The 27,011-nt window shown below is 44.9% G+C and overlaps 1 protein-coding gene across 1 annotated transcript in view; it reads left to right on the plus strand.

The window, feature by feature from the left end:
- The first annotated feature begins 14 nt into the window (after positions 1-14).
- B4galt5 (beta-1,4-galactosyltransferase 5) overlaps positions 15-27,011 on the plus strand; it is a 69,556-nt gene continuing 42,559 nt past the window's right edge. The window contains exon 1 of the mRNA XM_071609002.1: positions 15-215. Within this exon, the coding sequence (XP_071465103.1) occupies positions 101-215 (115 nt within the window). The 5' untranslated portion in view covers positions 15-100. The remainder of the gene's footprint in view (positions 216-27,011) is intronic.

The following is a 27,011-nucleotide window of genomic DNA, read 5'->3' on the forward strand; positions in this document are numbered from 1 at the left end:
GCGGCCCGCGAGGCCCGGGAGGCGGCGGCCGAGGCCCAGGCGGCGACGCACGGGAGCGGCGGGAGCAGGCCCGGCCCTCGAGCGGCCGCCCGGCTGCAGCATGCGCGCCCGCCGGGGGCTGCTGCGGCTGCCGCGCCGCTCGCTGCTCGCCGCGCTCTTCTTCTTCTCGCTCTCGTCCTCGCTGCTCTACTTCGTCTATGTGGCCCCCGGCATAGGTAGGAGGGGGCCTCCCGGGACCCGACCCCGACCCGGGCCCGGCGCGCCCGAGGCCGCCGCACCTTCCCGGCCGGCGCGCCCGGCCCCGGGGCCCCGCCCGCCGCCCCGCGGACCCCTTCCCGCCGCCCCGGCGCGGCTCCCGGCATTCCGCGCACCGACCGGGCGCCGGCGGCAGCGCCCCGCCGCCCGCGCATCCTCCCCCGGCGCCGGAGCCCCCTGCCCGCCCGAGCCGCGCTCCCGCGCCGGGTCTCCGGTCTCCCGGTCCCCCGGTCCCCGGGTCCCGCCCGACCCCTGACCCGCCCGCGCTGCCCACTCCCCCGCAGCGCCCTGCGCGCCCCAGGCCCCCGAGTCCGAGCCCGGGGAAGGGGGGTATCCGCGCCCTCCTTTCTTCCACTCGCCCGCTCCTAGCCTTGCGGGTGGGGAGGAGGCGGCTCCTCGTGTCAGCCGGTGCCTGCTTTGGGGACCGAGGGGAAGTTTGAATTGGCCCCAGTGGAGGGACTGTGACTAGGGCCTCCGGGAGCCGCTGCCAGGTGGAAGTGGGGGGAGCGTGGCGAAGACAGGGAAGGGGACTGGTTCTTCTCAGAGGCTCGTCCTCTAAGGAAGACAGCCCCGAGGAGCGCACCCCGCCCGCACGCACTGTGAGAACCGAGCCGACGGAGGACAGAGGACATCCAGGTCAAATCTGGATCCCAGCCCCTGCCCGGGATGACCTTGGGCAGGTGACCGAGCCTCAGCTTTTCTCCTCTGTAAAATGGGGGTACGGACCCCAACCCATAAAGATTTAAGGGTGGAAGTAGATAAATGCTTTTTAAAGCTATTATCACTATACCTGGTACATGAGAGTTTTCAAAATAAGTAAAAACATTGATTATGTGTAAGTTTCAGAAAAGAAGGGAGTAGGTGGAAGATTTAAGGAATGTCTTTACCTGCCTTGGCATCACCATGGAACTCAGATAAAACCTCAGTGTTGGGCGAAAAATGAGCAGAAGATGCTGTTGGGGGGTGAGGCAAGGACAGTAAATTCTGCTGAAAAATTCTGATTATTTGGGTGTCAGAGATGATGGTTTAGCTATAGGGAAAACGCCTTTTAGTGTTGTACTAGTAACGAGTGCCATTGTCTGTTGACTGCCAGTACTGAATTGGCAGAACAGAGAAATTTCCAGATAGAGCAGGAGATTCTCTCCTGATTATTTAAAAAAGCATATTTTCCCTTGATGGTTAATATTGATGTTTGGTACTGTGAACTGGATCTGGGAAGCTGGAACAGGCAGCATCAGATTACCCTAACCATTTATTTACCCAGTGTCTTAGGGAAATGCATCCCTCTAGGGAAGGAGAATATGTGGCTTGTTGGCACTGAATGATTAGATGGTAAAAAGATAGGGATTCTGGCAGAACAAGAATAGATGACTAATTAGTGGAATTAATTGAGAAAATAATTCATTAGCATACTGGATATTAGATTTCTTAAAAGTGGATCCGAAGTGATGGGTTTGGACCCAGAGGCAGTTGTAGAGCCATTCTCCCCCTCCTTTTGTGAAAGTGACAGGTATTTCTGGTCTAGTTCCATAAGTCAGCTATATCTAAAGGGGAAACTGTGTCCCATGGAGGAGATAATCACCCTTTTGATTGGAAAGGTTTGGAGCCAAATTCTTCTACAGAGTTGAAAATTAGGATTAGTCAAGATTCCCCAATGGTAGACTTTTGGTCCATGGAACTATGCTTAAAAAGCCATATATTGTATGACTGAAAGATGTAAAGCACTTCAATTTTCATCAGTGTCTCCTTGGATCTAAGTGTTTGCAAAGGCTGATCTACTTAGTTTTCGGTTCTTTTAGTGGGAAACAGGAACAGTAAAAAGGATGTGGAGGAGTCCTGGTCTTTACACAACAACTGTTAGGTTTAGCTGTTTGTCTTGCCTTGTTAATAATGAACTTAATTTTCCAAATGTCTAGCTTTGGACTGTGGGGAGGCAGATGCTCCCAAAAGGTTAAGGCAGCCTGAAGGAATACATGTGCCTTGGGATATGAAGACCTTATTTGAGACAGTTATTAAAATGAGCTTAGAAAATATATTAGTTTGAACCACATGAAATTCTGTTTTGTAGGTCAAAACAATGTATTAACTGTTTCATATAGTTTGGTCTGAAACATTTGCAGATAAGGACACATCTGTTTTCTGGCACAATGGAAAGTGGCAGACTCCTGTTTCCTCCTAGGTTTAATTTTTTTCCCGTCCTTGCTCTTGATTTATTTTGTATAACTTGTGGCCATGTGCTCAAGGGCAAAGAGAAATTATCACTCCACTAGTACAACTATATTCAGAAATAGGTAAACTTGAATTTGGAATGAAAAAAATCATGTTTTTTTTTTTTTTTTTAAGTTATTTGTGTTTAATACCACTTAGACAAAATTTCAGCCTAACTATTAACTTAGTAATTTTTAGATGATTGTAGTTCTTAACATTGTTGATCCATAATCAAAAGCAAATGGAAATTTTCTTGGACTTGAGAGTTTTCTGTGAAATGGGGGTAATGATACCAACTGACCTAGAAAATTAGGTACATGGGAAATTCCTGAATGTGACCATAGTGTGTTTGCAACAAATCCAAAGTACTCTAATATCCCTATCCAATCCAGTGAGTATTTTAAAAATATGGTTGCGCTGGATGTTATGTTTTTAATTCAGAGGTAGTGTTTTAGGGCTATGGTTGTAGCTCAGTGGCAGAGTGCTAGCTTAGCATGCGCAAGGCACTGGGTTTGATCCTCAGCACCACATAAAAATATATAAATGTTTTTTTAAAAAAAGAAATAGTGTTTTATATCAGCACTGTAGGAGAAATCAAAAGGATGGGCAGAAAGTATGAGAAAAGTGGTGGATTTGAAAAGGGAAGAGGAAGGTGATAAGATCATGAACATGTATGGCGTCTGTCCTCAGTTTCACCTGCAGGATTGAGGTATCCCTTTTCCTTTCAGGACTCTGAAGAAAACTTTGAACATATTAATGGCCCTTTAACTTAAAAAGAAATCTAAGGGCTCAGAGTACTTCTAATGTTCTAGCTTGATCCGGTCTTTTAAAAGATAACAGAAGTGAGCTATTTACAAATATACATAAAAGTGCTGATTTTAAAACATGGTAGGGACTTTATGGTGCCATCATGGCAAGGTACAGGTTCTTGACCTCTGCACATTGTTAACACAGCAGCCAGTACTGTGTGGTTAAGTGTAGTAGTTTGTACATTAATGGAATTTTGTTAATTAAAGTTCTGTTCTGCCATTTAAACTACTTTTCTCTTGTTCTTTGATTGCTGAAAAAAGGAAATGAATGATTTTCTTTTTTTTTTTTTTTTTCTTCTTTTTTTGGCTTGCTTAGTTTCAAGAAAAGTTTGATTTATGGCTAGCTTTTAGAAGGCAGGAACCAGGACTCTAATTTCACCTGACTTGATCAAATGACCTTGAGCAAGTCACTTGACTTCTGTGATCTGATACTTCAAAAAAAACAAAATGAAGCTATTTGAAAAACTAGATAGAACTGCATCTTAATAGAGTTTTTAGTCAGCTTTGAAAAACATTCCTCAATAGAGCTAGGGAAATGTTTTAGTATGTAGAAGGTTGATGATTCGTGTACGTGCTATACAAATATTGGACCTAAGGTTTTAGAGAAGATACGCGTTTTATATAATCAAATATCATTTTTTTTTCTAATAATCACTAAAATTTTTCAGATTTCCTCCAGTCAAGTATATCATGAAACAGACTTTTTTTGTTTTTTTCTTTACACCAACATACCCTTTGAACACCAGGTACTTAATGCCTGGGCTTTTCTCGAATGAAATGTGTATGGGGAAATGTGGGTTATTTCATTTTAGAAAATTAAAAAACCTCATCCTGCTAAAAGACACCTTCTGAATTTCCCTCAACCCACACACACTCTGGCTCACATATTTGAGTATAGTGTTGTGCATTCTTTCTTAGAAGGAATCCATATTTGGAGAACAGGTTGGAGTTATAAAACTGAGCAGCACCACCGTTGACCAGGGTTTCTCAGGGGTGGTTTCTGTCCTCTATGCGGAGGTGTTTTTTTTTTTTAATATTCATTTATTTTTTAGGTGTAGATGGACACAACACAATGCCTTTATTTTTATGTGGTGCTGAGGATGGAACCCGGGTCCTGCCCGTGCTAGGCGAGCACTCTACCGCTGAGCCACAATCCCAGCCCCTATGCAGAGGTTTTGCTATATTGGAATCAAGGTCTTGGGTTTGGAGTTGAAAGTTTCCTTTTTTTTTTTTTTTAATACTTATTTTTTAGTTGTAGGTGGACACAGTATCCTTATTTCATTTTTATGTGGTGCTGAGGATGAACCCAGTGCCAGTGCCTCATGCATGCTGGGTGAGCGCTCTCTACCCCTGAGCCACAACCCCAACCCCGAAATTTTCTTTAATAGCAAAAGCAGGCTAGTCCTGGATAGTCTGTGGGAGCAGCTGTTCACACAGTCCCGGTCACTCTTCTGGGACATGGGTACTCTAGTCAGTGAGCGCTTCTGCCACAGGCCTGTTTTTCCCTCCTGAGCCGGACAGGCTAGTGGGAGCAGTGTGTGATGAGCCCCAGGAAGGAGGTCTCTGTGGCCTTGCCTCTCAGAGTCTTTGGGAAGGTAAAATTCAAAGAGGTGGCAGGACACAATGCTGCTGGCTGTCCTTCTGCCTTGTATTTTGTGCCTTTTCGACCCTGGAAGATGTGCTGCGCGCATCCAGGGATGTGAAACAGACACAAACTTGTAGCAGGCCAGAAGCGGGGAGTGTAAAGCGGGGCCTGTAAAAGGAGCGAGAAAAGTGGAGGTTAACAGTGGTCAGGATCAGAATAATCGAAGCCAGCAGATTGGGCATGGGTTAGGGGAAGAGAGAAGGCGGGCCTGTGTGTGTATCAGTGAAAGCACAGTTATCCTTCAGGTTTCACGCTCCCCGGATGAGGGCTTGCCTGCCTTTGCACACTGCACACTGTGTGTGTTTTGTAGAATATTGTGAGAAAGTTAAAGAAATTTAAGGTCACTGGGTCGTTAATCTGGCATTTGAGTGTCTTTCATGTTCCTAAATATGGGGGATCTTTGAATTCAGTTTTTTTTTTTTTTACTTAAACAATAAGAAATTTGATTACTTTATTTAACAAAAGTCTTCAAGTTGGCAGTTCCAGGGTGAATTCTAAGGTTTGAACTGCTGTTCTTATTTCATAGATGAACATATAAACCCAGGTTAGGTTATTATCTTGCCCAAATTGGGGAATTAGTAAGATATTCCTGAGTATGATTAAAAAGACGTCACAAGAGACGGAGAAAAATAGAAGGCAGTGTGTAATTAGGTGCTCAATTGTGCGAGACTGGCCCTTAAAAAGATGGGGTTCAGATCTGGGAGAGAGGCGTGTAGAAGGTGTTCATTTGCTTTTCAACATAGTATTTGTTTTTGGTACCAGGAATTGAACTCAGGGGCACTCAACCACTGAGCCACATCCCCAGCCCTATTTTGTATTTTATTTAGGGTCTCACTGAGTTGTTTAGCACCTTGCTTTTGCTGAGGCTGGCTTTGAACTCCTGATCTTCCTGTCTCAGCCTCCTGAGCTGCTGGGATTACAGGTGTGCCCCACTGTGCCTGGCTCAACGTTTTTTTTTTTTTTTTTTTTAATTTAGTTTTATGTTTTTTTTTTTTTTTTTTAATGTGGTTCTAAGGATCAAACTCAGTGCCTCATGCATTCTAGGCAAGCGCTCTACCACTGAGCCACAACCGCAGCCCTCAACATAGTTTTTTGGTACCTCCTCTTGTCAGATGTGCGTTGGGGAATTGAGTGATCTAGAAGGGGTGAGGTCGAGCTATCTTTTATCATAGTACTGTGATTCTTGCGGGAGGGTTTTGTACCTGTGCTTTTACTATGATGGGAAGACGGCTAAGTACAAGTTACTTTGGATCGTGCTGGGAGTGACTTGGGAGAGCTTTTGAAGAAGTGATGTTTGACCTGGGGTAGAGCCAGTCACTCACCAGTCTCAGATGAAATGGTGGGGGCTGCCCAGCACACAGAAGGGCTCTGAGACTGGAGTGAGCTTGGGTGGAGTTGGCTGCAGTTTTGTGCGTGAGGGGCCTTCTTGTTCAGGAAGGTAGGAGGCTGGGTGCAGGCCATGGGAAGATCACAGAAGAGGAGTGAACCTGAGCTGAGAGATCACCCGCCCAGTCAGCCCTGACTGAGTGGGCAGATTGTTTTCCATTTTCTTACTCATCAAATAGAGGATACTGCTTTTCCCAGGGTGGTTGTCAGAATTGCGCACTGAGACTGGTACAAAGCCCTTCATGCTGTCATTATTTCTTACCGTAGGTGATGTCCTCCTGCTCTGTACGGATTCCAGGGTCCCTTTGACATCTGAAGTTAATGATTTGGAGCAGGTGTGTGACTGGGACCTTGAAGTAGAAAGCAGGGTAGTGATTCCTTTTATCCAGTAAAGATCCTCCCCGCCTTTTTGTGTGTGTGAGGTGCTGGGGATGAAACTCAGGGCCTTGTAAGTGCTGGGCAAGTACTCCACTGCTGAGATACATCCCCAGCTCTCGGACCCCCCACCTTTTTTTTCCCCTAGGGGAGCTTTACCACTGAGCTACATCCCTAATCCCCCCATCCCCCCCTTTTTTTTAGAGAGAGAGAGAGAATTTTTTAATATTTATTTTTCAGTTTTCGGTGGACACAACATCTTTATTTTATTTTATGTGGTGTTGAGGATCAAACCCAGCGCCCTGTGCATGCCAGGTGAGCGCACCACCACTTGAGCCACATCCCCAGCCCCTCCATCCCTTTTTAAAACTTAAGTTGCAGATGGACACAATACCTTTATTTTATTTATTTATATGTGGCGCTGAGGATTGAAACCAGTGCCTCATGTTTGCCAGGCAAGTACTTTACCACTGAGTCACAACTCCAGCCCCCCTAGTCCTTTGTGTGTGTGTGTGTGTGTGTGTGGTACTGAGAATTGAACCCAGGGTCTTATGCGTGCAAGGCAAGCACTCTACCAACTGAACTATATCCCCCCACCCCAAGTCCTTTTTAAATTTTTATTTTGAGACATGGTCTTGCTAAATTCTTGGGGCCGGCCTTGAACTTGCAATCCTGCCTCAGCCTCCTGGGTTGCTGGGATTATAGGTGTGTACCACCACCCTGGCTAAGGAACTCCAATTTTAAAGGTCCTGCGGAGGGGCTGTGTCTGCTTCAGGCAGCACAGCCTCGGTCTTTGGGGTGAGGGAATAGCCCCCTGTGAGCAGCCTCTTTGTTTAGGACATTTGCCTGGGAACACAGGTCTTAGAATTTCTACACTGAGTCTGTCTTCCAAAATCATTTTGACAAAGAAAGGGGAAAAAAGAAGGTGTGTTGTTTTGGTCAAAGGGAAAAAGTGAAAGAATTTTACAGGGAATATTTTTGGGAATTTTATGGGAATATCTTTGGGATGTTAAGAGCATTTTCCCCCCTTTTCCTTTTCAGTCCTCTTTTGTCCCCAGGGCAGTCCTTTTAAGTTTCAGTCTGCAGAGTCAGTTTTCCCCCTTCAGCTGCTAAGCATGGAGCAGAGCCCTGGACTCCTCCTCAGTGCTCTAGGAAGCTGGATCTTAAGTGGAAGTGAGTGCTGCATTTTGACCCACTCATTCTTTTTACAGGGTGGCTTTATGCTGAGGAGCATTCAGAGTCCTGCCAGTCCGGTGGATTCATTCTGTGTTTTCCCAAGCATGGGAATCACGTTCAATAATTTACAGTGCTACTTTTTTTTTTCAAAGTCCTCTCTCAGTTTGTTAGTTGAAGTGAACAATTATTTGCCCCTGGGCATCGTCCTTCTTCTTTTGAGGTGAGAGTTGCCCAAAGACTTTGCTGCCAGCAGAAGGGAGCGGGCCATTGTTTCTGAGGTGCCTTAGTTACAGCATCAATTATGGACAGCTCTCCCAGGAGTTGGCCTGAGGGGGCCGTGGAACTGTGGTGCTGAGGGTCAGGCGCCAGAAAGCAAAGACCCAAGCAGGCCCAGGGTTGTGTCTGAAACTTAAATTAACCTGGGGTGTACTAGAGAGCATAACTAAATAAATATTAGTACCCAGGGAGCTTTTTCCGCCCTCCAGGGGTCCTAAAAGTACAATTAATAGATATTGAAATCTTTTGCTTAATTCTCCTATGTTGAACAGCCAAAAATTTGGAAAGATGGGGGAAAGAAAACAGTTTTTTTCTCATTTAAATCTGCTGGTTATTTCATCCTGAGTTCTGCTGTTAGGCACTAAGCCTAAAGTGTATTCGTGATCGGATGTGTGTATTTTTCTGTTTGTTAGCCCATCGACCTGTGAAGGTGGGAAAATGTTATTTTCCCACATGATCGGGGTGTGTGTGTGTGTGTGTGTGTGTGTGTGTGTGTGTAGTACTGGGCAATGAACCAAGGGGCGCTCTACCACTGAGCTACTTCCCCAGTCCTTTTTATATTTAGTTTTGAGGTAGGCTCTCGCTAAACTGTGGAGGCTTTGAACATTTGATCCTCCTGTTTCAGCCTAGAGTTGCTGGGGTTACAGGTGTGCACCCACACCTGGTGCTGTGGTCATTTTGTGTAATTTAAAAAAGAAAAATCCTTTTAAAAAAAATATCTTTAGTTGTAGGTGGACATACCTTTATTTTGTTTATTCAGTTTTTTTTTTTTTTAATGTGGTGCTGGGGAATCAAACCCAGCAACTCATGCATGCTAAGCAGGCAGTCTACCCCTGAGCCACAACCCCAGCCCTCCCCCCTTATTTCTTTTCATAAAAATAACATAGTCATCAGCTTAAGGAAGTCAAACCAGATGAACCAAAAATGATAGTAGACTGACTTGGGGATTTATGATGTATTATTTATTCCTCAAATTTTCCTATTAGGTTCCTATTATCTTCCCAGCACTTGTAATTTTCTTTCTTTTTAAAATTAATTATGTGGCTCAGTGGTCAAGTGCTTCCCTAGCATGCCCTGGATTCCATCCCCAACACTGGAAGAAAAAAATACCCTAGGCGTCCTAGTAGATGTGAAATGGTACCTCACTGCAGTTTCAGTTTGCATTTCCCCATTGACTGACAGTGCTGAGCATCTTTTCATGTATTACTGGCCATTTGCCTATCTTGTTTAGAGAAGTGTCTACTCAGGTGTTTGCCCATTTTTGCTTTTTAATTTTTTTCAATTTTTTTGTACTGGGGATTGAACCCAGGGACACGTATCAGATTTGTGATTTGCAAATATTTGGTCCCATTCTATGGCTGTCTTTTCATTCCCCAGATAGTGTCCTTTGATGCACAAAGTGTTTAAAATTAAGTTGTTTTTTTTTTTTTTGTGTGTGTGTGGGGGGGGGGGGGCGGGTGCTGGAAGTAAATCCAGGGCCTTGTGTGTGTTGGGCAAAACTTTTAATTTTAATGAGGTCCAATTTATTTATTTATTTATTTTTTCCTTTGTACTTTAAAGATACCCTATCCTGCAAGTAGTATCACTTAACTTTTGGTCTCTACAGTGTTCCCATTTCTTTTTCTGCCCATGAAGCTACTGAGTTGATTGTATTTTATGTTTTTGGTACTGAGGATTGACAGTAGAGGTGTTCAGCCACTGAGCAACACTCCCAGACTTCTTACATTTTGAGACAGGGTCTCACTGAGTTGCTGAGGCTGGCTTTGATCCTCCTGCCTCAGCCTTCTTAGCTGCTGGGATTATAAGCATGCCTTGCAGAGCCTGGCCTGATCTGATTTTTGAGAAAGCTAGAATCAAAGTTTTGTTTTATTTTTTATTTTTGTTCTCTTGTGCCAACTGTAAGCTTAGTGTTAGTTTCTTGATTTCAGGTTCTTTGTCTTTAATATTGCTCCTCTGTTTGCCAAAGCTGAGATGCTCTCCATTGTTAGATGTTTCAAGTGTTTGAAGGAAAAGTCTTCTGGCACCTCTTCTGAGGGCAGGGGGTAGCCGTATCTTTTGTATTTCTTGTTTGTTGGTTATTTTGTTCAGCAGGACCTAAGTAGAACTCAAATTTTAACATTTTCTGCTTCTAACTGCAGTTCTGTAAATGCATGTAAGACAGGGCTAAATGTTGGGACACATGTAGCCCTGTCTTAATTTTTGGTGTGGGGGACTGTACCATTCACAGGTTATGCATAAATACAGAAGAGAACTTTGTAAAATACGGGTTGGTAAACAGTTAATGAGATGGGGGCTCATTTTTTTTCATATGGAAATAAAAGGGGAAATAAATTGTCCTTGGCAACTGCTGGGTTCTCACCTGTTCACGTGGTGCTACTTAATAATAAGTGGTGATTGATTATAGTAAAGACTCTGAGGTGGGACTTCAAGCCTGCTATTGTGGGAGTTTGTGTGTGTGCCTTCAGATTCTAAATTCTTTATTCCCTAGAACATTCCATCTGTCTGCTCAGGCTTCCCTAGTCCATGACACAGGCGCAGGCTCCCAAGATGGTCCTTGATGACCATAGACAGGTGTTGTGTGACCACAGAATTTTTTTCCCCTTTTCCTTTATAATATCAGAAAATGAAGAATCAAATAATGAAGAAAAAGGACAATCTAACTTAGAGAAACCCGCTGGACCCCTGCAACTCTGATTTGGTAAAACCTGGCAATTTTAGTATATTTTTCTTGATACCAGCTGAATTGTATGTGGTGTTGTCCAAGTGAGAAGGATAATAATAGTGATTATAGGCAGGTGGTACTAGGAAATGTTTAATATTTGGGGGCTTGGGTTAAAAGGTTAAATAACAAATTTGGCTTTGCATGTATTTGTCTGATTTGCCGCCCATTTGTATATCTTGTTTAGTAAATAGTCGGTAAGCAAATGAAGGCAGGTGAAGGTTGGCAGATCTGAAGTTCTAAGGTGTAAACTAACCTCCTGTTCCCTGCTCATTTGTGTATGTTGAAACTTGCTGCACGATTGAGCCTTTAAGGTGAGGAACTAAGAGGATCAGATAAAAACATGGATTTGTAAAAATGTTAATTACAGTTGGAAGTATGATTCACAGCACAATTTCAGATTCAGGTTCATGATGCCCCCTGCAGTCAGATGCTTGGAGGCTGTTCGGGGGCCAGATTTGTGCACAGTTGAGAAGTGTTTTCTGGCCCACTTAAGACTCAAGATGAATTTTAACATTAATTTCAAGTCGCAGTACTTTTTATTTTATATAGCATGTATATTGATACTGTAAATCACAAATTCATGTATTAATGCTTTGTCTTATGCCTAAACCTGAAATCTATATAAAAAAATTGACAAACATAAGGAAACAATTAGTACTGACAAGGATTGAATTTAGGCCTTTTCACAAGCACTCTAACTGAGCTACAGTTCAGCCCTTCTAAAATTTTTATTTTGAGCTGGGCACAGTGGTGTACATTTGTAATCCCAGTGATTCAGGAGACTAAGGCAGAAGGATCTCAAGTTCAAGTCCAGCCTCAGCAATTTATCGAGGAGGCCCTAAGCAATTTAGTGAGACCCTGTCTCAAAATAAAAAACAGCAACAGCTGGGTGGAAGGCGCACGCCCGGGATCCCAGCAGCTCCGGAGGCAGAGGCAGGCGGATCAAGTTCAAAGACAGCCTCAGCAATGCAGTAAGGCCCTCAGCAACGCAGGGGCCTTACTCTAATCAGAAAGGGGGCTGGGGATGTGGCTTTGTGGTTAAGTGCCCCTGGGTTCAATCCCTGGTACCACCAAAACAACAACAAAAAGGGGCTGGGGATAGTAAATGCTCCTGAATTAAATTCACAGTACCAATTTTTTTTTTTTTTAATTTTGAGACAAGGTCTTACAAAATTGCCCAGGCTGACCTTGAACTTGTGATCCTGTCTGCCATGTCCTAAGTAGTTGGGATTATAGGGGTGCATCACTGCACCCATTGGTATAGTAATTCTTACATATTGCTGTGAACATTGCTTCCAATTTTAATTAGAAAACACTTAAGTTTTCAAGTTTATGGTAAGATATATATTTATGGCTTAAATATGCTTGCCAATCTTTGCTTTGGATATGAAAGATTGTTTTATTCTTTATTTCTTTGAAAGAGGGACAAAGAAGAAACACTTTCTGAAAATGAAGGCCAAGCGGGTGATGTGGAAAGTCAGCATCATTCACAAACAGCTGTTTTTTGTGTTCCATATTATTGAGTAGAAAGTGGAAATAATTTTCCTTCTGTTGCTGCGATTGTCTAAGCTAGGCCCGAACCTGGTGGTTGCTTTGTCTGAAAGTGGCCACTGGAATCCTTCGCTGTGTGTGCTGGGCCTGTGTTGTGTGTGGGAGGAAGTTCAACGTTTGGGTTTTGGTGTTGGATTGATTTTCTGTTTCATTGTTGACTTGGCACGCCTAGCTTTTTTATTCTGGTTTAAAGTATTAGGAATCTTAAAGATTTGTAGGAATTAGAAGATTTGAATTTCATTTGGCACTAAGGGGAAATTAACTCCAGGTTAAGGGCTGCTTTTTGGGTTGGCTTTATGATCAAGGTAATTTTTTTCCTTAATAATTATAGAAAATTTCAAACATATAAGTGTAAAGTGCATAGTAGAATGGGCAAAAGTAATTTTTTGGTGTGACCAGGGATTTATCATGCAACACATAAAGGTGAAAGAGCCTCTGCCCCCAAGTAGAACATAATCACAGACTCATCCTTAATCTGTTTTTTTTTTAACATTAAAAATAATTTTTTTAAGCTGTAGATGGACACACAATATCTTTATTTTTATGTGGTGCTGAGGATGGAACCCAGTTTGATATGTGAGGCAAACACTTCACCACTGAGCTCCAGCTCCAGCCCATTAATCTGGGATTTTTAAGCTTCTTGGTAACTGAGTGCATTTTAGTTCAGGTATCTTGCTGACCCAGGTACCTCTGAAAAGGAGTGACAAACAATGTGTAAGCTCATAGGAACACTGTGAGGATTCAAGGGAGGCTGTCAGGTGTTTGCAGGGCTTGCTGCATCAGGTAAGTGTCCTGACCACAATGGTGGATGAGGAGAGAGCTGGCCAGGTACAGAGGGAGCCTCCTTGTACCAGCAGCGCCAGCAGCGCCAGCAGTCTCTGCGTGCAGAGGAGACTGGCGTTTCCGGAGGAGTTCTTTTCTTTTTGATTACTCAGTGTTTTCATTTGAACTCAAAATTTAGAGCCGCGAGTGCCTCCCATGTGGTGGCCTTACCCTGAAGGTGCTGCTGAGCCCCAGGAGCAGGTGCCAGGGCCACTGTAGCTGCTAAAGTCTCTCAGGTACTTAGGGAACACTCTAGTGTACATGGCACCTGTGTCCTTTTGACTCCCTTGGCCTTTTTTTCCTGAGAATCTCTTGTTAATTTCTGTAGTTATTTATAGCACTTTGACCAAAGCCACATGGGGCTTACAAAGGAAAGGGTGGCAGTAATGCCCAAGTAGGACTTGTTTGGGCACAGATACTGTGGTCTGTGTTTAGTGACATTCCCCAGCAGCCACAAGTCAGACATCACCACTGGTCTTATTTTAGTATTTAGTTTTATTAATTTATTAGCTTTATAATTAAAACAGTCTGCATAGATGGAAGCCGTAGTCTCAGGTGGTGGGGTGTGGGTGAGAATCAGGCAGTCCTCATTGTGAAGGTTGAGACTTACTGGTAGATTATTTATGTAAGTAAGCTGTGTCATCAGAGACATTCCAGAATGAGTCATGTTTAATTAGGAACTAACAAACGTTACCACCCTTGTTCTGTTGAACTATGTTTTTAAGCTATTAAGTCAACCTTAAGAGTGATAAAAGGAAATTCACTAATTTATTCATAATCATCTCTTCATCACAAGTGTCTGTTTGCCTCTCTTCTTTACACACATGCGGATATTTGTAAGTTTTGAGACTTAGGAATTGCCAGGCCAAGAGAAAAAGCATGGTAACAATTCAGTAAGTGCTGGGGCTGTGATGCAGTCTTTTTGCTGTGAGACCCTTTTCCAGGATAGTTCTGCTTCTGGTACTTTACTACACGTAGTAATGTCTGCGTGTGAGATTATTTCTGGCCAGGGGTTCTTGATTAGAAAGCTGTAAAGAAAACATACTTGCTGGTTTTACCCATGGGGGAACCTTGATGGGAATTTCTCGTGTCTTTGGCGTCAAGTCTGTTTAATCTCATTCCGAAATACTGTTGACAGAATTAAATAGAAGATTTTCAAATATCATTGAATGTTACCCCACTTCTTCCTTTGCTCGGATCCCACTAAGTGGAGATAATAGCCTTTTTTAGGGAGCAGTTGGACTCAGTGATTGCTCTTCTCTGCCTGTTAGGAATGAGTAAACTTGGGTCAGGCACCCAAGTTTACTTTGAGTTTACTTTTTTTATTTATTTACTCCTGTAATCCTAGCTGCGGGGGGCGGGGGGGTGAGGCTGGAGGATTTCAAGTTCCAGGTCAGCCGGGCAACTTAGTGAGATTCTGTGTCAAATTAAAATTTTAAAAATGGGCCGTGGATGCACTTTCCCAGCACAACCGAGGCCTCAGGATTGATACGCAATAGTACAAAAGGGAAAAAAGAGTGACCCTGGAAGATTAAGACGCTGTTGAGAGGTGGTCCCAGGGTCCCCTGGTCTCGGTTTCTTTGGAGTCCTGAGGCTTGGCTGCGCTGGCCACAGCACCCAGGCCTCTGCTGTCCTTCACTCCCCAGATGCAGCTGCATGGTGCAGCGGCGCTTTGAATCCATCCTCAGAGTTCAGCTGTGGCTTCCCTGGCCCTTCGGGAGGTCTGCTTGGAAGTGCTAGGTATAATGCACATTCAGAGTATTTCCTTGCTTCTGAGCTGTTGGAAATGATTAGGTTGAAATTAAATGTGGTATGTTCTTTTTCCACTTCCCTTTTTAATATCTTTACATGCTGTATGAGAATATTATTGATGTCATATAATTTTTTTTTTCTGCAGTGGTAATTATATATAGTTGGTTTTGCTATAGTGTGACTTAAGTATTTCCAAAACATCACTGTATTATACAGAATTGTTCAGTAAAAGCCAGAGAGCTTGGAGGAGAAATAATGTTATGTATCTACCATTCACACATTCCATTAGTGACACATTAAATTAAAAAAAAAAAAAAAAATGGACCAGGCAAGGTGGTGCTTGCCTGTAATCCCAGAGACTTGGGAGGCTGAGGCAGAAAGGCAGAAGGATTGTAGGTTTGAGAGCAGCCTTGGTAACTTAAGGAGAGATCCTGTCTCAAAATAAAAAAATAAAAAGGGCTGGGCTGGGCTGGGCTGGGCTGGGCTGGGGTTGTGGCTCAGCGGAAGATGCAAGGCCCTGGGTATGATCCTCAGCACCACATAAAAATAAATAAAAATAAAGGTTTGTGTCCAACCAACAACAACAAAAACAAACAAATAAATAAATAAATAAAAAGGGCTGGGCTGGGCTGGGGACGTGGCTGAAGCGGTAGCGCGTTCGCCTGGCATGCATGCGGCCTAGGTTCGATCCTCAGCACCACATACAAAGATGTTATGTCTGTCGAAAACTAAAGAAATAAATATTAAAATGCGCTCTCTCTCTCTTTAAAAAAAAAAAAAAAAGGGCTGGGCTGTAGCTTGGTGGTAGAGCCCTTGCCTGGCATGTGTGAGACCCTGGGTTTGATCCCTAGCACTACCAAAAAAAAAAGGTCCTAGTGAAAAAACAACATTAGCACAGTTTTGCACATTAAATGTTTAAGACATACCACGAGGGCCTGGGATTGTGGCTCAGCGGTAGAGCGCTCGCCTAGCACTGGCAGGGCCTGGGTTTGATCCTCAGCGCCACATAAAAATAAAGGCATTGTGTTGTGTCCATCTACACCTAATATATATATTACTATCTCAAAGTTAAAATGTTGCATTTTTACTTTGATATAGTCCTGAAGTTTGCTTGTGGAACTGGGTCTCTGCAGCTTGTGCCCAGTCACTGGGAAGTGGTGGCAGGAAGGTAGCCACGGTGTCGCCCACTTGTGTGCTGGGTGGCTGCTGGGTGTTGGAGCTGTGCGGTGCACGCTGGCTGTTCAGGTGGGGGTAGTTTTCTGGGTGTTCACCAGGGAGGAAGTCATACATGCAAAAACAGAATTTGAGTCACGCTCATTGTTCCTAGGTATTCAAGCATTATAGCAGAACTGACGGTAGGAGACAAAATGTGATATGTAATTTGAACAAATGTATGGAATTTTAAAAAAGCTTTGAAATGTCGATTTACAGAAAAGTTATAAGTTTAGTCCCGCAGTTTTTTCTGTTTGGTAACATGATGTTCCGTCTTCCCCAAATCCTACAGTGTGTTTTACCAACAAGCACTGTCCAAAAGAGAAACTCAGCCATTAAAATTAAGAAAATAATATTAATACTTCACTACTATCCAGTTACCCCAATGATGCCCCTTTTATATCAAAAGGATCCAATTTAGAGTCATAGTATTTTGTTGTCCTATTTCTTTGGTCTCCTGGAAAATCTGGAAAGTTCTCAGTCCTTCTTGACTTTCATGACTTTGACACTTTGAAGGGTGACAGGCCATCTATTCTGCAGTGTGTCCCTCACTTAGAATCCATTTGTTTATGGTCCCATATTCATTTTTTTCCCTGCTAGGAGTTGAACCTCATCCTTGTGTGTGCCACTGAACTGTATACACCTCATCCCTTTCTGTTATTGTTTTGAGGCAGGGTCTCCCCGAGTTGCTCAGGCCTGCCTCAAACTTGTGATCCTCCTGCCTCAGCTTCCCTTGTATCTGCCTTACAGTGTGCACCCACAGGCGATGTGGACTGTGACCTGTTGAAGGCCGCATTGTCACTTGTTCCAGGGGGTATCTGCCTGATTTTTCCAGCCCATTTTTTTTTTTTTTAACTTTTAAGTTTTCAGACAGGGTATCACCATGTTGCTAAGGCTGGCCTTGATCTTGCTTTTTTTGGGGTGGGGGAGTGGGTCCTGGGGATTGAACTCAGGGCACAGAAACACTGAGCCCAGGTACCAAAGCACCAGGGCTGTGTGGCGTGCCTCTGTAGAACCAGGTGCCTGTTGTTCATCATCGGACCTGTCAGTGGGGTCGTCTTTCTGTCAGTGTGGACTTACATATTTTGTTTTCGCAGTGCTAGGGGTTGATGGTTTTCTTTTCTTTTTTTAAGTGGCACCAACCTGCAGTTTTTCTGTTAATTTTCATGTGTGGTTGTGTTGATTGGCCATGGGGAGCCCTTGGCTCGGCTGTTTGTCTCGCCGTGTCCCGCCACTCCTGAGCATTCGCGTTCTGGAAGAACAGGGTATTTGAGGCAGGTTGTGCTTTACCCATCCAGACTCAGGATGGGCTTTCTTCAGAAACCTCTCGATTGTTCTGGGGAGAGTGGGGGTTTGGAAGCCAGCATCTGGGTGCTGGCTGCGCTCACTGCCCCTGGGCCCTAGCCCCGGTGTGGCGCAGCCTTGTCAGTGGGAAGGTGTGTGTGAAAGAGAACCCCCCCCACCCCGCCACACGGTGGGATTCCCACAGTGACGCCAGCTGCGGCGCCACACCCCGGGGCTCATTCTAGCTTGCTCCCTTTCCATATTTTTAGCTCCCGTTGTCCTTAGCGCACTTCTGGGTCAGTCCCCGTGGGACCGCGTTGCTCTGCCCTGCCCTGTTGGCCGTCCTCCCTGCGCACAGGCTGCAGCTCTCTGCCCACGGCCTGCCTCTGCTCCAGCTTGTGCTCCAGCCCCCTCAAGCTGGCTGCCAGCAGGGGCGTCCTCCTCGCCCTTCCTGGCTTTGACGCTCCCAGGCTCAAGGGATGGCTCCCCAGTGTGCACCTCACCCACCCCAAAGAAAGGGGAAGAAAGCCCCCAAAGAAAAATTCCAGGGGTGCTCTACCAATGAGCGACACCCCTGCCCCCACCCCCCCTTTTTAAATTTTTAAATTTTAAGACAGGGTATCACCAAGTTGCTAAGGCTGGCCTTGATTTTTTTTGGGGGGGGGCGGGGAATGAGGATTGAACTCGGGGGTGCTCGACCACTGAGCCACCTCCCCAGCCCTATTTTGTATTTTATTTAGAGACAGGGTCTCACTGAGTTGCTTAGCACCTCACTTTTGCTGAGGCTGACTTTGAACTCATGATCCTCCTGCCTCAGCCTCCAGAGCCACTGGGATTACAGGTGTGTGTCATCGTGCCTGGCTTATATAAGACTTTTTGATAAATTCATATTTTAGGGAAAAATATTTGCCTTGGCTATGTCATCTAGTTTTACATCCTGAAAATAAAGTCCCATATCTATTGGAAAAAAATTTTTTGCTTGGTTTTGTTTGGGACACAGGGTATCCCTCTGTTGCCTAGGCTGGCCTCTAACTCTTGTCCTCAGTTGATCCTCCTGCCTCAGCCTTCCAAGTAGCTGAGTCCATAGATACCACATGCCATGTTGAAATTCTTTAAGACTATTTTCTGTGTCTCTCGACGTTCTAGATATTCTTGATGTCTTCATACAGACTGCATGTTTTTACCTAACCATAGGGTGACAATGTTGGGAAACAGTCATCCCTTATTATTATGATAAACTTTTCGCCCTCCCCTCTCCAGCCTTCCCTTATAGATAGGGACTGGGTGTTTGATAAACTGTTTTCCCAAACATGCGAATGAGCCTGTGGTTTGTCTTGCTGGCGCTCTTGTTCCTTGGCCATCCATACCCCCCTCCCGCCCTGATGAGAGCAGCCGGCAGGTGCTGCTCTGTCTTTGCAGAAGCGCTTTGCGTGAGCCAACCTGTTAGCACACTAGCTCTTTGAGACGTAGGTGTGGTACATACGAGGAAACCAAGGCTTGGAGAAATTGAAGAATCGGTTCAGAGCCAGGCTGGTGGTGCACACCTGCCATCCCAGCATCTTGGAAGGCTGAGGCAGGAGGAGCCAGCCTCAGCAACTTAGCAAGGCCCTAAGCCTTAGGGAGACCCTGTCTCAAAAATAAAAAAAGGCTGGGATATGGCTCAGTGGTTATGCACCCCCAGGTTCAATCCCTGATTTACAGTCACCCAACTTGTACAGGGTAGATCCATGATTGGAGCCCAGGTGTCTCACCGCTACTCCAGCCTGTGCTCTTGAATAACTCTTTTTGTTTTTTGCTGAGGCTGGCCTCAAACTTGCAATCCTCCTGCCTCAGCCTCCTCAGTAGCTGAGATTATAGGCTTGTGCCACCATGCCCATCTCTTGAAAGTTATAGTTGGAAAATGAAAAGTAGATGCCATTAACGATCTGGAAACTCTGCTGCTTAAGTGGCTATATTGCTTAAATAGGTGCAAAGCAGTGGTGGGCACGAAGCCTAGCCAACCCCTTGACTCTCGTGTTGTCACAGGTATTCTCTTTACATAGACAGTGCACTTTGAAATATGAAGAAGAGAGCTTTTCTAATTTCCCTCTGGAAACTGGTGTGAACATTAGAGTCTTAAAAAGTGGATACTTAAGCTGACTGGTGCTTTTAAAAGAAGAGCAGCGGAGACCTCTGTAGCGCACTGCCTCCTCCCTCCAGCCTGCCCTGGAGTGGGGTTATGTGGCTGATGTTGAGGGGAGTGCAGTGTCTGTCCTGTGCTTTCAGTGTTTGCAGGTGCAGAGGTTAACTGTTTTGTGCCTTTGTTCCTTTTCATGGCAGCTCTCACTTGCCCCTGGCATTAGGTGTTTGGAGGTGGCTGTCTGAGGAGGGGGAACCCTGAACCCTCCCAGCCTCTGGGTGCAGAACTGCAGGCCTGCCCTGGAGTCGCACTGGCACTTACCCTTACTTGCTCTTCTAACTCCGGGCCAGTCCTGTCTGAGCAGAAGCACCCACCGCCAGCCACGGTTTCGTTTTCCTGTTCTTGGTGCAAGGGATCAACCCAGGGCTTCACCAATGCTAGGCAAGTGCTCGCCCGCTGAGCTGCACCCCAGCAGGCTTTTTGAAGTCTCTGAAAGTGGCAAAACTAAAGGAAGCTGGTTTCTTGATGATGCGTAGTCATTAGACGGGTAAGGCTATTCATGCTCAGAATTCCTGAGCCCCGGAAATCAGAGGTGTAGAGAGCCTGGCTCACAGGCCCTTGGAAACCATGAGCCAGTTTTGCTCTGTGTGGAACAACGGAATTGCGTGTACCTGGGCGATGACACACTGCCGCGAGCTCAGGCCAGCCGTACCTCCTGTGCTCCTGTCCCAGCCCTGCAGTTTGCTGATTTTGTGTCTTTGGGCCAATTGCTGAATGTCCTGTTTCTACACCAGTGTCCGTAGAGGAGTGATAATAGCGAAGTGCTTATTAGCGAGCCCTGCAGTGGAGAGCATGTCCAGTTATATCAGCTGAGGCCTGGACTGCTATTCTGCCTGCTGGGACAGCATAATTTTGGATGTGGTCTCCGTGTGAATTCACATATAGAGAGGATCTGAAGAATCGCAACATTTTGAAGTAAAGCAGATATTCAAGATTCCTGGGCCTACCTCTGTATTTTACAGATATGGAATCTTGGAGCTGTTACTGGGCCTGCGCAGCCAGACTAGATCAGAGGCCCAGCGTAGCTCTGGGATGGAGTTTCTGCAGCTACAGCAGGAGCTGTAGTGGTGATGCGGCAGGGGTGGGGGTTTAGCTGGGGTGGGCAGAGAGGCTGTGTGTAAATGGAAGCAGCTGTTCAGCCAACCATTGTTTTTATAATGCAGATGACAGTGAATAGGTTAAGACAAGTTGGCAGGTGAGAACACCCTGAAGACAGTGAGGAAGCTGTTTTTAGGGGCAGAGTTTAGAACAGGTGAGCGGCCATCTGCTGCTTTACAAACCTGGGGTGAGTGGGTTGCCCAGGTGTTTCGTTGCTGGGAGAGCCAGGTTATGTGGGTCTTTGAAGTGGCAGCAGGACAAATCGGGTACAAAGGGCATTGTAACTCCATCATCACCAGAGTGTGATAAGATCTGTCACATAGGGGTCATTACAGGTCAGTTACATTTCAGGTCAGGTTTTGTTTTCTCCCCAGTAACTTTTAAGAAAAAGTTGGCTTATAAAATAATATATTCAATGTATAAAATTTGAGAAATACAGCAAAGCATATGGTAAATCAAGGCAGCCTAAAGTCTCATAACCTGATGATCACAGGCTGTTGACATTTTGGTGCTGACTCCTCTGACGTCTTAGTTTAGTTTTGTATGTGTGTAATTTAAAAACATAATTGAGCTTGTGTTGCATGTACACTGAAAGTGTTAAAAAATATTCTAGAGGCAAAACTAGTGTCAGGTTTTCAGTCTACTAAAAAATCCCACAGAAGACCTGCGTCGGGGTGTGCGTCGGGGTGTGGGCTTTGAAGCTGGTGACTGTCCTGTATCTGTGGGGTTTTTATTAATATATATTTTTAATTGGCACACAGTAATAGTACATGTTTATGGGGTGTGGTGTGGCATTCAGTGCATGTATTATTGTGTACTGATTCCATCAAGGTATTGACATATTACCTCAGTCACATGTCATTTCTTTGTGCTGGGAACAGTCAGACTCCTAATTCAGAATAGTCATTTATTTGATTGTTGTCTGCCACAGGTGTTCCACTGTGCTGTAGAACATCAGGCTGTTCTTCTCACCCTGAGCCTGTCAGCCCTTCTCTCCCTCCCGCAGCCTCTCCAGGCTAGGTCATCCTTCCACTCTGTACCCCTTTGAGATCCACCCGCTCCTGTGCATACGTGAGAACATGCAGTGTTTGCCTTTCTGTGTGAACCTCTATTTTATCAGAATGACTCATATTTTCCATCTATAGGTTGTTTTAAATAAAAGTCATAATAAATTCCTTAATCCTCAAGGAAGTTTTGCCTGACTCAACAAACAATTTTGATCATTTACAACTCTTATCTGCTATTTGTTAAATAATACCCAGAGCACAGCCATAGTCCGCTAATTTATGTAAAATTAACTGATTGCAGGGTAACTGCAGGTCACAGCGCGAACAGCATTCCATCCTCTCCAAGCTAGGGTTCTATTTGGTCAAATGCAGAAGAGAAAACCAAGTACTCAAGGAATATAAATTATAGATACATTAACATCGAAGGTAGTGATTCTTCCCTAGAATATTTTGTGCCTCTGTGAATTTATAAAACAGCATTTCAGGAAACAAGAATAGTTGTTATACCTACGTTGGGCAATTAACCAGGGTGCTGCTGCCTTTGGAACTAAATACAGAATTATTTCATTAAAGGCACTGGCAGTACATTAATCATTACTTTTCTAAGATCAACACCAGAGACTTGATTGTTCAAAATGCAGTGGTTGAAAACAACGCTTTTTCTGGGAGGGGAAAAGGAGGGTAGGACTTGGGGAAGGGGCTTGAGGAAATTTTAGGGGTGATGGTGATGCTCATACTCCTGATAGAGATTTGGGAGGCGTACGTTTACCCACACCCAGCATGTGTACATTAAGCATGGTGTGAGACTGTACCCTACCAGGAAGGGAGAGAAATAAGCTATATTGATCTCTAATTAATGATATGTATGCTGACGTTTTTAGCAGGAAGCGTATTGATCTGTGTGTTTACCTGGAAAGCATCACAGAGTAAGATGGGTTGATGGGTGGAAAGATGGAGAGCGTGGTGGTGGTTAGAGTCAGGATGCTGAGCACGTGGGAGTGTTCACTAAAATTCTTTGAACTTTTGCTGAACATTTGAAACTTTTCATAATAAGATGTTGGTTTAAACATGTTATAGATTCGCATCTTTAAAGTTCTCATTACCTGAAGGCAGTAATGGAGACATTCAAATCCTTTAACTGGGAGGGTTGAAGGTTCTTCATCTTTACTGCCTTAAGGGTCTCCCATTGTCTTTCTTATTGTCTAAAGATTCCTTTTCTGATTATTGTACTATCCTGGGAGTGATTAGGTAAAATAAACTGTATAATTGTCAAAGACGCTCTATTACTGAGCTGTATCTCCAGTCCCACTATTTTATTGGATAGAGTTATTTTTAAAAACCCATAGTGGTATCTGGATCTTTTCCTATTTTGCTCTTTATTTTTGTTCTGTCTCTTGGTAATTCTGATTGAAAACTGGGCACTATATATAAAAAACTGTAGCCCTGGATGGCTTTTATCTGTGTCAAAGGCGACTCATTCCATTTGCTAGGCAAATAGGCTGGGGACTGATTCCATATATCCTCTTGGCAACCACCAGTGTTTGGGTCTTGACATCTCCCACAGGCCCATGTGTGTCAAGTTTTGGTCCCAGGATGATGCTCTTGAGGGGTGGTAGAACCTTTGGGATGTGGGCCTAGTGGGAGGAGGTCTTTTTTTTTTTTTTAAGAGAGAGAGAGAGAATTTTTTAGTTTTTTTTTTTTTTAGTTTTTGGCAGACACAACATCTTTATATGTGGTGCTGAGGATCGAACCCAGGCCGCACGCATGCCAGGTGAGCGCGCTACCGCTTGAGCCACATCTCCAGCCTGGGAGGAGGTCTTTAAGTCACTGAGCACATGACCTTGAAGGAGATGGTGGGACCAAGGTCCCTTCCTCACTTCTTTTTGCTTCCCGATGAGTGGTTTTGCTCATTTCCACCATGGTGTGCTGCCTTGCCATGGGCCACCTGATTATGGACTGGAACCTCTAAAATTGTAAGCCAGAATAAACCTTTTTCTAAGTTGGTTATCCCAGGTATTTTGTTACAGGAACAGAAAGCTGACTAACACAGCACCTGAGCTGAGCACAGCTGTAATGTGATTTGAAGTCAGGCTCCTTCTGCCTGTGGTTTGTCTGTGCCCAGCAGTGGTTCCAACTGAGGACCTGGGCTTGCACCTTGGCCTTTGCCCCATGCTGTCTTCATTCAGTTTTTATCTCCCCAGCACATGGAATCACTGAAGACTCTGCTGTGCTCCTCAGAGGCTTTCTTTGAGATTCTGCAAATGCCTTCAGGAGGAAATTGACTCAGTCCTTTTCACCAGAATCCTGGCCTTTTGCCTCTAGTTTTGATTCTGCAGACCTGAGCTACCATCACAAGCTCTGCTGAGTTCTCTGCCTGTTGGAGTGACTCCAGTTCTGTGCTCCGGCTGTGTGCCTGCTGCCTCGGCCTTCCTCCTGGCACCTAGAATTGTCCAAGTTCTGAGGGGGGGGGTCCACCCTAAGGGCTCAGACTTCTCTCAGATCTTGTTGGGGCTGCCTTGACAGCTCTCTGAAGACTTCAAACTTTTTTTCTTTTGTATTCTGGCTTTTCTAGTTCTCCTAGGGATCTCTGGTCTGCCATTACTACTTGGTCATAACCAAAACCTGGAGCTACTTTATGCAAATCCAGACTCCATGAGAAAGCCACCAGGAGATCCTTAACAGCAAAGATGACGAACCTGGCAGTCCTTAGTAGCAGAAGCTACTTCATGCAAACCTTTATACAAATCTTGCAAGTGTTGTTCCTCATGTTGTAGAAGAGATGATGTTTGTTAACCTGTATTGTACTTACTAAGGAAGAGACAGTTTATAGGGAGTTGAAAAGAAATGTGTTTATTTGTTAATCTGTAAGTGACCCTGCAGCATTGACTCGACACTCCCTCGTCACCAGCACTCTGTATCCAACAGTGTCAGGGTGGATGTGAGGCAGTGCTGGTTCCTTGGTCTCCGCATTGTTGATATTTTGGGCTGGATAGTTGGTGCTGTGGTATTAGCAGGTCCGTGGCCTGTACCCACTTAGGTACCAATAGCTATGTCATCAAATATTGCCCGATGTGCTCTGGGGAGCAAAATCAACCCTAGTCCCTAGTGGTGAACTGCTGGTCTAAAGGCAGGCCTTAGCATTCCTAATTTTCTAATATTGCCAGAGGAGTGGAGTTGAATTTTGAATCACTCTGGTCATTTTTTTGACCATTGAACTGTTTGCGGGTCTGGCCTGACAGTTGGTGGTGCTTGGGGCTGCCCCATGGTGTTAGGAGTAAATGGATGTTTTTCATCATTAGCTTGTCTTCTGGGGATTAAGCTCCGGTGGCTCTTTCTCTGACTTGGGGTAGAGAAGATGGTCTCTCTGGGTTTCTAGGTGACAGCACAGCCTGGCGGTGGTGTTCCCTTCTGCAGAGCTGTTAGCCCCGTCTTCTTTGCTGTCTAATGCGTGTCCAGTCGTTTCTTAAGCTAACAGGGCGAATCAGCGCAGGAGTAATCATAAGAAATTCAAGGTGGGAAGTCCATTGGAAAAAACAACTCAGAATTAGGGCGAAAACTGAGAGTTAAAAGAGAACAAAGGTTTGGGATCAGCGTGGGCAAAAAGACCCTCAATCGAAACAACAGAAGGGGGCGGGGGAGGATAACTTGGAAGACACTAGTTGGAGTGGACACTTCTGAAAGGCGTGAGGGCCCAAAGTGATTGCAGCTGTTAGTTACTGTTTCTCCTACTCTGTGGACAGTTTCTGGTTTTCCAAGTCATTCCGCTTTGATGCCAGAGGTCTGATTAATAATGCATGCCTTTTTAAATAGTCCTTCCCTCCAGCCGTGTCTTCTAGGTGCTGAGTCAGAGGAGGCTGTTAGAGCCAGCCAGGACCAGTGAGGAGGAGGTCCTCTGCAGTGCCCTGGCGGGCCATTGTTGGTGCATGTTTGTCTTGTGGCAAGCTTTTCTCCTTAAATGCTTCAACATTTCTGTTTGGAGGATGCTACTTTATTTTTCCTGAAGAATAAGACTTTAAAAGCTATCCAAGAATGTCTGGTGACCTAAGTGCTCTGAGCCAGGGCTCTGAATGTTAGTGAGCGGTGCGCTTGGTTTCCAGGATGGCGCTGGTGTTTTCCTGTCTGGATGTGTTTCTTCTGAGTTCTGATTTCTGTTTAGTACAACTAAAAATAGTTTCACAAAACCACTGTTATGCCTGAAAGTAGAAGAGACAGATATGAAGGAACGGGGCAGAATTAATTGTTCCACGAATGCCGGGAACCAGCCCTTTGCTCTCTGGACAGCCTCTGCAGAGTCTGGCCTTTGAGAGCCCAGCAGCCGCTCTCCCTGCTGCTTCCAAGTGCGGTCCTGTCTGGGCCGCAGTTTTTCATTGTCTCTTGGTTAGGAAATCACTGTTTTGAGAGTCCCTGGGATAAAAAGATGTGTTAGAGCTACCCGCGGGAGCTCTGGGATGGTAACGTGGAGAAGGGTTGCTGTCTGGGGTGAGCATGGCTCTGACTCTTGCTGCCTTTAAGCTCTGAGCGGCCGAGCAGACCTGTCCAGTCAGCTCCTGATGTGGACGGGGCGTTTAAGTGCTGGAGCCGGGGTTTCCCGGGGACAGGATTCACTGTCGCCATGGATTTTAAAGGTGTCTTAAAAGTTATTTACTTGTTTCCACATTCAGAATAGCTTGTGGACACAAGCAGTTGTACTGTAGTCACAACCTTTCTATAGACCTAAACTTAGAATAAAAGGCTCATAAAAGTGACCACTGTCTGACTGAGCAAAGCCTGACAAGTTCTGATCACTGCATTCTGGGTCTCCCCTGTGTTGTTTCTCACTCTGGAAGGACCAGGAAGTTTGGACATGAGCTTAGGACCACACACTGGCAGAGTTGGGGGCTCAGACTTCTGTCCCAGTTGAATGAAAGCCTGACCCCACCCCATGTCATCTCTGTTCACTGGGGAGTTGGGAGAGAATTATTTCAACCAGTAGAGGCTCAGTGCATCATGGTCCGCTGTAATACGCCTTGATTTCTTTCTGATGTAGCCCCAGTAATTTTGCATGGTACTTATTTATTTGCACAATTGTGTCCTTGGAATGTGGCCTCTTTCAAATGTTGGAAAAGCTTTTTTTTTTTTTTTTGTAATTAAAATGTCAATTCTGAGCTTACAAATTTAGGTGCTAACGGTACCAGCCCTGTTCTGCAGAGCCCGCCTGTGTTGCTTCTCTGCCAGCCAGTGAGGTGGCTGTGTGACTTTCCTCTGTGCTTGAGGA

This window comes from Marmota flaviventris, chromosome 2 (genome assembly GCF_047511675.1).
Source record: "Marmota flaviventris isolate mMarFla1 chromosome 2, mMarFla1.hap1, whole genome shotgun sequence".
In the NCBI taxonomy this organism is placed as follows: domain Eukaryota; kingdom Metazoa; phylum Chordata; class Mammalia; order Rodentia; family Sciuridae; genus Marmota; species Marmota flaviventris.